Source organism: Arachis ipaensis, chromosome B07 (assembly GCF_000816755.2).
Source record: "Arachis ipaensis cultivar K30076 chromosome B07, Araip1.1, whole genome shotgun sequence".
Classification (NCBI taxonomy): Eukaryota; Viridiplantae; Streptophyta; class Magnoliopsida; order Fabales; family Fabaceae; genus Arachis; species Arachis ipaensis.
In genome coordinates this window covers 6085384-6096427 of record NC_029791.2, presented here as the reverse complement: position 1 = coordinate 6096427, position 11044 = coordinate 6085384, and the positions used below count along the sequence as shown (strand labels likewise).

Here is an 11044-nt window from a genome sequence, read left to right as displayed (position 1 = left end):
CTATATTATATTTAATTTTGTAATTAAATTTTTATTGTAATAAAAATACTAAAATTAATAGAATATTTCGTTAAACAAAATAAATATGTTTAAATATCTAATATTTAATTAAATATTTTATATAGTTTAATAAAATATTCTATTAATTTTAATATTTTTATTACGATAAAAATTTACTTATAAATTTTGATTTTGTATAAGAACTTAATTAAAAAAAATATAAAAATTTAATTAAAAATTCGTTAAACTTATAGAAATGCATAGAATAATTAAAATTTATTAAAAATAAGACTGAATTTGATATAAAAATGATTTTGTTTGATTGCATAGACGCAGGACATGAGAAAAACGACAGAAAAATAGTAACGGTAGGCACTGTTCCTCTGCCACCTGGTTTCTTTTCTCTTCTGTTTCTGAGTCATACACAGTTCTCACTCTCTTCTCCGTTTTTCAATATTTTAAATATTCACATCGCTTTATCTGAATCAATATCACTCACACATGATGAATGGGTCTACCTGCTCTTTTTTGTACTACTCAGTAGGCACACAAATCTTGCCTCATATTCTTGACTGAGACATCCCCTTACGGAACTTCATTTTCAATATCTAATTCCCATTTTCTGCAATCAAATGCCATAAAGTTTTCAACTTTAGGCGATTCGTGACGTTTTTGCCTCTGGCTGTTCCCCTTTTGGTCGCTTGAACTAACACTACTATCTCTTTCTCTCTCTCTCTCTCTCTTTCTTATTTTTCTGTGATCATCTCAATTGGGTAGAAGAAGAAGTGCTCAATTTTCGTTTTTTGTTTCAGCTGAGAGTAGCAGTTTCTAAAGAGGTATTTGATCATGAAAGTTTTCACCTTTCAGCTCTGCAAATGTAGAATTTTTACGAGTTTGTTTTTTTTTTTTTATTTTACAGACCCTTTTCTTTTATGTTCATCGATAGCTTAGATGAAATAGAAATTTTGGAAGAATTTGACATGTTTTGAAGTTTTGGATTTTAGTTCTTGTTGTGTTGTAAGAACTGGTAGATTCATCATTCAGTTTCGGTTGTGGACTTTATGGTAACCAAAACAACATGTCCTATACACACGGTTTGGTAGTTCATACATTTTACAAGTTTATGAAGGATGGTTTTGCCACTTAGAAGGGCTAATTTTCACTTCCATGGCTCACAAAAAAAAAAGGATAAATAATAAAAAATTGGTAATGAGTTTAGGGGGAGGCAAAAATACAGCTTAGTACAAAAAAAAAACAAAATTTTTTTGTCAAACTAGTCCTTTTGTCTTTTACCTGTCAATGCAGTACCTGAAGTGCAATTTTAAATTCTAATTTTATAAATGAAGTGGAATTTTGACATAGTTCTTGTATATATATTTTGCAGGGAATAGCTTATTCTCTAGTTTGTTGAAGTGTGCAAATGGCTTCACTTGGTGATATAGGACTTGCAGCAGCAATAAACCTCCTCAGTGCATTAACTTTCTTAATTGCATTTGCTGTGCTCCGGATACAACCTATAAATGATAGAGTGTACTTTCCGAAATGGTATTTGAAGGGTTTAAGGACCAGTCCTTTGCACTCAGGAGCATTTGTGAGCAAGTTTGTCAATTTAGACTTCAATTCTTATATAAGGTTCTTGAATTGGATGCCGGCAGCATTGCAAATGCCGGAACCGGAACTAATTGACCATGCAGGCCTGGATTCCGCCGTATACTTGAGGATATACTTGCTCGGGTATGCTCCTAAAATATTATTTGCAGTAACTATGGTTGTGTATCTGATATTAAATTTATATATTAATTTCGAGCAGGCATTGATCAAATTGTTCCTTTCTTTCTTGTTGATTTACTATATATTCTCAGGCTAAAAATATTTGTCCCCATTGCACTCCTTGCATTTTCTGTTATGGTACCTGTCAATTGGACCAACGACACCTTGAAGCGTTCAAATTTGGTTTACAGCAGCATAGATAAGCTTTCCATTTCAAACATTCCATTAGGATCAAACAGGTAAGCAAATGTTGTATTGGTATTTTTTCTTTGTTATGGAAGAAGCTTTCGGTAATTGAAGTTAATTTTTATACACAAATAACGTTTTAAATGTATTGCAGATTTTGGACCCATTTGGTAATGGCCTATGCTTTTACCTTTTGGACATGCTATATCTTGAAAAGGGAGTATCAGATTATTGCAACAATGAGGTTGCATTTTCTTGCTTCAGAACGACGCCGTCCTGACCAGTTCACAGTAAGATCATGTTCCATGACTTATGATATGTTTATAATCACAGTAACAATGCTTCTGGATAAGGATTTATGTACTAGGATTGTTTAACTCCTAATCCAAAATTTATACTCAAAAAGTGTATCCTATTTGTTTTTATTTCAAAAGTCACAGTGCTCTTGAATTATTTTACTTTTGGTTCCTTCTTACTTCTTCTTAAAGAAATTACTCTTTACTTGTGCAGGTACTTGTTAGGAATGTACCACCTGATCCTGATGAATCAGTTAGTGAGCTAGTGGAGCATTTCTTCTTGGTCAACCATCCAGACCACTATCTCACTCATCAGGTCCGATCCCAAATTTTCATTACTTATATCTTGTTCTTTTGGTTTTTGATAATTTTGTGAAAATTGAATGAATCATTAGGTAAGGTGTCAAAATGACATCATAATTATTATTACTTGTGTTTAAATGAATTGTTTTCATGACTAGTATAAATAACAATATTAAGATATTTATAAAAGAGATAGATATGATGATAATCTTAAAGTCTGCAACAATTTCAGTCAATTTATGTTACAGGATTGTCACACCATAATTGCAGTGTGGCTTCAATGATTTATCTTTATATCCAAATTGCTTTGTTATTCTTTTCACTTACAGTGCAATTATATTTATATATGCAGGTTATTTACAATGCAAAGAAACTTTCTAGCCTAGTTGCTAAGAAGAAGAAAAAGCAGAACTGGCTTGACTACTACCAACTTAAATATTCTAGAAATCAAACCGAAAGGCCAACTAAAAAGGTATGCCTTCACAATCCAATTATGCACTCCGAATTATTTGTCCATTTTGAATTTGGTTTCAGCATAAGTTTTCTCATGCTATTTTTCAATGCATGCATTTCTTTTCTTTCTTTGCACATGGCTAACATTGTGTCAGCAGACTGGATTTTTAGGACTTTGCGGCAATAGGGTGGACGCAATTGATTTTTACACTGACGAAATCGATAAACTTTCAAAAGAAGTTAGTATTACCAATCCTTCTTTACAATTTCATGTACTTCATAATTTCTTATGTACTTGGTGGATCACATGATCTTATGCCATCAATGTAAACATTTAATAATACTTCTTCATTTCATAATTTGATTGTATCTTTCTATAAATGAATTTCCAGATTGAATTGGAGAGAGAGAAAGTCATAAAAGATCCTAAATCCATAATGCCAGCAGCTTTTGTTTCTTTCCGAACTCGTTGGGGTGCAGCAGTTTGTGCCCAAACTCAGCAGTCCAGAAATCCAACCACATGGCTGACTGAATGGGCTCCGGAACCTCGTGATGTGTATTGGAATAACATGGCCATACCATATGTTTCCCTCACAATAAGGAGGCTTATAGTTGCAGTGGCTTTCTTCTTTCTGACATTCTTTTTCATGATTCCTATCGCATTCGTGCAGTCACTTGCTAACATTGAAGGCATTGAAAAAGCAGCTCCTTTCTTGAGGGCCTTTATTGAGATGTAAGCATTGTTTTCCATCAATGCCATCTTTTTTCTTAAAAGATTAATGCATATTTCTTGTTTTTGGTTGATTTAGTAATCATAATTAGAGTGTACTGTTGATACATCATTAAATTCTTTTGATTAGTTGATAGTGTAATATATTTTACACCAACAATGCATCAAAGTAATTCTCTCTTATCATTGCAACTGAGTTTAATTACTACCCAAAATGTGTTGGAATTTCTAATCTTATGCTAACTTTTTTTTTTATTGCAGACCATTTATAAAATCTTTTATACAAGGTTTCCTTCCTGGGATTGCTTTGAAGATATTCCTCATTTTTCTGCCAACAATATTGATGATAATGTCTAAGTTCGAAGGGTTTATAAGCACGTCTGCTCTCGAAAGGAGATCAGCAACAAGATATTATATCTTTCAGTTCATAAATGTATTTCTTGGGAGCATAATTACTGGGACTGCCTTCCAGCAACTGGATAAGTTTATCCACCAGTCTGCAAATGAGTAAGTCCTCCGCGCAGCCTTACGCCTATTAACCATAAACCACAATGTAAAAATTTTCTAAATAATATTTACATTTGCTATGTATGTAGAATTCCAAAGACTATTGGTGTCTCAATTCCTATGAAGGCAACTTTCTTCATAACATATATAATGGTTGATGGTTGGGCTGGTTGTGCTGGTGAGATTCTAAGGTTGAAGCCATTGATATTCTATCACTTGAAAAACACCTTCTTGGTGAAGACTGAAAAGGACCGCGAAGAAGCAATGGATCCGGGAACCATTGGTTTCAATACAGGAGAACCACAAATTCAACTTTATTTCTTACTTGGCCTTGTTTATGCTGTGGTCACCCCTTTCTTACTTCCATACATCATCGTCTTCTTCGGTTTTGCATATGTTGTCTATCGTCATCAGGTAAGAAAATTTAAACTCTCCTTCTCTTTTGATGCTTTTAATCATTTTGATGCATTTGCACTATAACACTATAGTATTTATTGAATCTTTTCAGATTCAGTTTAGTTTTTAGTAACAATTCCGAACTATAATCATGTTTGTTTGCATGTCATTCTTTATGCATGTCTTATCTAAGGCTAATGAATCAAATTGAATGGCAGATTATAAATGTGTACAACCAAGAATATGAGAGTGCTGCAGCTTTCTGGCCTGATGTACATGGCCGCATTATATTTGCTTTAGTGATCTCACAGCTTCTATTAATGGGATTACTGAGTACAAAAGAAGCTTCTAACTCAACTCCATTGCTCATCACTCTCCCTGTTTTAACCATTTGGTTTCATCGCTTCTGCAAAGGGAGATATGAACCTGCTTTCATTCGGCATCCATTACAGGTTAGTCTTGATATTAAGACATACTAGTGTTCATGTTTGCCTTGAGCAATAAGCAAAGTAAATACAATGTTTGAGACATACTTAAAGATTCTGTTTGGTAACTGTCTCAAGACAGAAACACAAAGAACTCGCGACACAAACTGAATTTGAATCTTTCATGCCATTATTTGCTGACATTTTAGTTCATTCTTCTATCAAATTTATGTGAATTCTCATGTTGTGTATATGAACTTCAGGAAGCAATGATGAAGGACACGTTGGAGCGTGCCCGAGAGCCGAACTTCAATTTGAAAGAGTTCCTACAGAGTGCTTATATCCATCCTGTTTTCAAGGGTGGCGACGAAGACAGTGAGAGCGAAGCAATGAGTGAAGAGGGTGAGCAGGAACCGGTGCTTGTCCAAACGAAACGACAGTCTCGGAAGAACACACCGGCGCCTAGCAAACATAGCAGTTCATTGTCATCTCCCCTCCATGAATCTGCTGATAAACATTTGCGGCCTTAATTTGACAATGATATTAGAGTTGGAGTTTATGAGGAGAAAAAAGTAAAAAGAATTCACTGTTATATTATTTGTTGCAAAGTTGAAAGTGTATATAACATGGTGGATGGGTAGATAATCCAGGTCTAATTTTTTTACCAACTTTTTTTATTTTAATCTTATGCTGGTTTAGTTAGTTGGTACAGCAAATTTTTACTAACAAGAACTAAATTTGCCAACATTTTGAGTTCAAGTGCTAAACTTGTTTTCAAATGTACTAACATTCGACTGTGGGAGAGCACAAAGTAATTATCTATAATTGCAAATCTAAAAATTTTGCTATCTATACACCAAATATATCACATATTGTATAGACAATGTGGTTATATAATACCCAATCATGTTAAGTGAATATTAAAAATTAGTTATCCGTATAGAATAATCTTGTAGTTTAAGAGAAATGTATAAACGTTTGCACTAATTGAAATTAAATCACTCAAACCAAAAACACAAATCAAAGTAAATCACCAACTAAAAAATTGAAAAATATTTGATTCACTTTGTAAGTTGTTATAAGGGTTCGATTGGTTTTTATTTTTATTTTTATTTTTAATATTTTTCTTTTATTTTTTAAAGATAATAGTAGTATTTTATTCAATAGAAAAACAAATATAATGTTCAAAAGTCATAACAAGAGAAATAGAAAAAGGAGGATTCTTAGATATCCATGAACACATGAAATTGTAAGAAAATAATAACATAGAAAAGCAAATAGGAAAAGAAATCTTAGACATTATACATAAAGCAAAATAGATAGCTCCTGGTTTAACTTAAGCAATGTTGCTAGTACTTCATCCGAAGGCTCCTGGACATGCTCGAAGACTCGCTGACACCTCTCCTTTCAGATATTCCAAGCTATAATCAAAACCAGCCAAACTCTATGAAAGCTTATTCTCTGAAATCCAGCTTGTAACACCAAATCCCTCCACTAATCGAAGAACAAGGAACATCTAGAGTCTGGGATGAAGTCAAAGGACTCTTCTTCCACACTCTATGAAGCATGGACACTTTTCTTATTCGCAATGTCCGCATGTCGGACACATTTCGCACAAGACACTCGTCTGACATGCGTATCTTCTATGTCTTAATAAAAAATAAAAAATTCTTCTCCGAACACACCGAAATAGTAAATACCACTACATATCAGCATGTCTAACCTTCTTCTTAATATGTATTCTTGAAATGAGTATAGAAATAATATATATTATTAAAACAAAAAATATTTTAAATATTTTATATAATTAAAAAAGACATTAAAAATAATTAAAAAAATTAATTTATCTAAAAAATACTTTATATTTATATATATGTCGTGTCCCTATGTCTTGTAAGAATTTTAAATTCGCATGTCTCGTGTCGTATCCGTGTCAATGTCCGTACATCATAATCCACACTAGATTAGTGTCGCCACAAAAAAAATAGACATTGCACGAGTGATTATGGTGCTGAATTTCAAATTGGGCAAGTTGATGAGAACCACTGGTGGATGAGAAGCAGAACATGAAGCTTATCATGGAGAATTTTTCACGCAAAAAGTAGAATCTTGCGAGGAATTTTCATCTTTCATAAATGGCTCCAAAACAGGCCTCTTTTCCATGAAGTTCGAATAGAATTCAATGGAAGTATGGTATAATTGGTAAGCAATCATATATCCTGATGCAACATCATATATTTTTGCTCTGTTCATCACCCATTGAAATTGGAAAAAAATCCTCTAGAATAACGATGTTAGTAAAGTGGTAAAGTGATACTTTAATCGCCTTTGAATTTGTAACATTTATTATCTGTGAGCCCCATTATCTTAATCCAATGATGATTAATAGCGTACTTTTTTCTCTAAAGTGAACATACAACTTTAGAGGAGTCGGATCCATTGAATTGTATCTTTACCTTCTCTTGGAGTTAAGGAGAAGATTCATTGAACAATTTCTGGAGAGAAAATGTCTGAGATTAATGCTTGGTTCCACTATTTATTTGAAGTACATATCTTTCACTCATAACAGGCCTCATAGTAGTGCAGCAGCAGACAATGGACAGTGAAGGAATAAGGAGGAGGGAGCTATAGTTCATAGAAGATTAATCACCTCAATTTTTAATATTTTTCGTATTTAAGATTTTGCAAATAAAAATTGAAAATAATAAAAATAGGAATTTGTTGTTTTAAGTGGGAGTTGTAATTTAATTTAATTTTTAACTAAGGCCCTACTAATTCTTAAACTTCATAGTTAAGTCCTTGAAATTTATTATGCCTAGTAACAAGTAAGGAGCTCTTTAACAAAAAGAATTGAGAAAAAATAGAGCCCCCTTCTAAACTTTAGAAGCTTACTAAAAATTCATAAAACTATAAGACGAGAGTAATTTAGCAAAAACTTGTCAAATTCCGGATTGTAGTGGCATAATTAGAAGGGGAAAATAAAGTAAATTAACATCATTTTTCCAATGGATATACAAATCATCATAATCATTAAACAAGTATATGATATGCTGAAAAGGAGATATTTAAGATCAAAACTTTTATATTTGAATTTTATGAGATAGTAAGGACTTCAAAGAAAGTGACAGTAACAATTTAAATGGATTAAAAAGATTTACAGATGAAAGAAAATTTGAACTACAAATTATTCAGAAGAGAAAGATCTTAGATATTGGATATGAAAGGATATATTCACAGCTCATAGCCTCCGAGAATAGCCAGAACCCCCACATTTCTTGCAGAGTATCAATCCTAAAAAGAGAAAACAAATAAAGATATATAGATATATATCAACTGAAAGATTTGCTAATAGGATAGGTATAATGATTCTCCTTTACTTGAGATCTTTTGGTACATTTCTTAATCTTTGTATTTAGATGTAAATTGTATTCAGATATATTAATTCAAAGATGTACTAAAAAATGACAGTAACAGATAAAAGGGAACAGAGAAAGTATATTTTGATGCATGATGATAGAGAGATACCTGAACCCTTGCACACTTTACAGTTAATTAACCCTGCATCTTTCTTCATCTTTCCATTGTCACAGAAAACACATTTTGTCCCACCTAATTGTAAGAAAAAATGGTATTCAAGTTGCAATTTCTCTCAATAAAGCCTAATTTCTGTCAAGAACATTATCTGCTAGACTCTAACATGTAATAGGTGACACTGATTCATCATCGATACTATGTTGATTCTTTCTTCTCTCGATTTCGTCAGCAGAAACAAAATTCGCAGCAAAAAATGCTACGTGCATACTAAAAATCAACCACCAAATTAGTCATTATATATTTGTATATAAATACATGTGTTGTTTTACTTATTTTCACTATGTATTTTATATTTCAACATATATTCTATATGGGGGACTAATTTGTGGCTGAATTTTTTATGTACACATATCATAGTTGATTCACAACAACTCTAGATATTGGATAATGGTGAGAACAAGTATGCTTCTGTTTAATAGATGGTCATAATCAGAAACTACAATTTCTAAACTAACAGTTCATAATCACTCCACTTTTTGTGCAGTATTACATAAGAAAAATGTTAGTCTATACTCATCCATCTTCGTATGTTGAGTCGACTAATTCTCTTCTATCAATGAATGAGGTGTGATCCAAATCAACTTGGTCTCACACCGCATTCAATGATGAGGAAAATTAATCGGCTCGATACACAAAGAAGGATAAGTATAAGCACATGTATCATATACCTTTAACTAAAGATATCTAAGTCAACTTAGTTTTTGTTGCTAATCATGTGAATTGTAACATTTTCCCACTTCCTAAAGTATTACTAATATTCTTTGTATAAAATATAAATTTACAATAGTTTCCAACTTTCCACAGAGTTTCAGAAATGTAGAAAGATAATTACCATTGCCTCCACAACGCTCACAAGGCACAGGATCTCCCTGAAGAATCAACAGAAAGTAGCATCACTTGTTATCTTAAGAATGAGAAAACGCTATTAATATATCTAGAACAAAGAAAAATCTAAAGATATAATACAACCCAATATTTAACTTGTGAAAAATTGTTTTTTTAAAAAATAAATATTATATTTTCCATAGGTACACTAATCTGAATGCAAAAGTACATGAGTCATAAACTAAAGGATATAAAAACTATTAAAAATTACATTAAAAAAATAACATTTTTATCATGTTTTAATCTTTTATGTAATAAGAATATTTTGGTTAACTGAGAATTGAAAACGTTACCTTAAGACCAAGGAAGAGAGAAAGAGCAATGGCAGCCAAAACACTAACGGTGGCTAAAAGGGTTTGGGTGTCAAAATACAAAGTGCTTCCAATTCCATTAAAGAGCAAAATAGGATCAATGATCATCAAAAACCTTGGCTTTGTTATTGGTTTGGTTTTGCATTTGAACGTGAACCTGGGATTTGAAGGTAGTTGGAGGAGTATGGAAGAAGAAGAAGAAGAAGAGTGAGAAAGGTGAACCAAGCTTGATGAAGAAGAAAAAGAAGATAAAGCATGAAGAGTACAGTAAGAGAGAGTGGCCATTGAAAAAAATGGGAAAAAAAATCTTAAAAAACCAAAAAGTATTGTTAGTATGTGGAGCTCAACCTCTCAGCTTTTTTTTTCACTTTACAGTCTACATGTGGTTTTTAATTTTAGTGTTTGCCTGTTTGGGATTTTGGTGGTATCTTTTATAATACAAAAACACTATTTGCACACTAAAATCAGCTATTAAAATCAGTCACTAATATATTTGTTTATAAATACATGTGTGGTTTAATTTATTTTCAATGTGTATTTATATTTATATTTCAACATATATTTTATATTAGTAGTTATCTTTAATGACTGTTTTTGATATACTCTTTTTAATAATAGAGTTAGTGTGGTTTTTATGTGGATGTCACAAATTTGATTCTTAAATGTTTAGTTTTTTGTTTTTTTTTATTTGTTTGATATCATAAATTTGAGGGTTAGATTTGTGATTTTTAAATTTAAAAAAAAATACAAATTCAAGAGACATATTTCCATTTTAGTATTAAAAAAATTTTAAACATATATATCAAATCCTCTAATTTATTTGAGAACAAAAAAAATTTATCTCATTACAAATTAGACTTTTCAATTTGTGCACTATAAAAATCTGATCCTTATATTTTTTAAATGTGAGTCTAATTTATTATTTAAAATAAAATAAAAATCTTAAATTCATACTAGAAAAAAACATATCAATTAGATTACATATCATTATTTTTTATTTCTAAAAAAATTAGCCGCCACGTCACATCCATTGCCCGGTTGCTCCACCCCATTTTCTTTGTTTTTGTTGCAGCTAAATAATAACTGCAATATCTTTTTTTTTTAAGTTGTAGATACTAGATAGACATTTTCTGAACTACTTTTTGGCGGTTAATTTGGCTTAAATAAATTTGTGTAAAGTACTATTTC

General features: G+C 31.6%; 2 protein-coding genes across 3 annotated transcripts; one reads left to right on the top strand and one right to left on the bottom strand.

Moving 5' to 3' along the window:
* Positions 351–5833, top strand: LOC107609202 (CSC1-like protein At3g21620). 2 transcript variants are annotated; one of them, XM_021107154.1, is made up of 12 exons: positions 351–368; positions 1385–1734; positions 1863–2009; positions 2111–2246; positions 2467–2568; positions 2908–3027; positions 3167–3247; positions 3401–3741; positions 4000–4245; positions 4335–4659; positions 4860–5093; positions 5330–5833. In XM_021107154.1, the coding sequence occupies exons 2-12, from the start codon at positions 1421–1423 to the stop codon at positions 5594–5596; spliced, it is 2313 nt and encodes a 770-aa protein (XP_020962813.1). In that variant the 5' UTR covers positions 351–368; positions 1385–1420; the 3' UTR covers positions 5597–5833. The 2 variants fall into 2 exon arrangements, with proteins under 2 accessions (XP_020962813.1, XP_016166551.1); XM_016311065.2 differs by lacking the exon at positions 351–368 and adding an exon at positions 439–836.
* On the bottom strand, positions 8116–10204 carry LOC107608020. Its single transcript, XM_016309912.2, has 4 exons — positions 9839–10204; positions 9493–9529; positions 8592–8675; positions 8116–8357 (listed from the first exon to the last, which is right to left on the bottom strand). Exons 1-4 carry the CDS (start codon positions 10139–10141, stop codon positions 8305–8307), a joined length of 477 nt encoding a protein of 158 aa, XP_016165398.1. The 5' UTR covers positions 10142–10204; the 3' UTR covers positions 8116–8304.

Coding starts and splice junctions, on each gene's coding strand:
- LOC107608020 (XM_016309912.2), bottom strand. CDS start 10,141: ATGGCCACTCTCTCTTACTGTACTCTTCATGCTTTATCTTCTTTTTCT. Junction 9,530..9,838: donor CTCTCTTCCTTGGTCTTAAG/GTAACGTTTTCA, acceptor TTGATTCTTCAG/GGAGATCCTGTGCCTTGTGA. Junction 8,358..8,591: donor TAAAGTGTGCAAGGGTTCAG/GTATCTCTCTAT, acceptor TTCTCTTTTTAG/GATTGATACTCTGCAAGAAA.
- LOC107609202 (XM_021107154.1), top strand. CDS start 1,421: ATGGCTTCACTTGGTGATATAGGACTTGCAGCAGCAATAAACCTCCTC. Junction 3,248..3,400: donor TCGATAAACTTTCAAAAGAA/GTTAGTATTACC, acceptor ATGAATTTCCAG/ATTGAATTGGAGAGAGAGAA. Junction 3,742..3,999: donor TTGAGGGCCTTTATTGAGAT/GTAAGCATTGTT, acceptor TTTTTATTGCAG/ACCATTTATAAAATCTTTTA.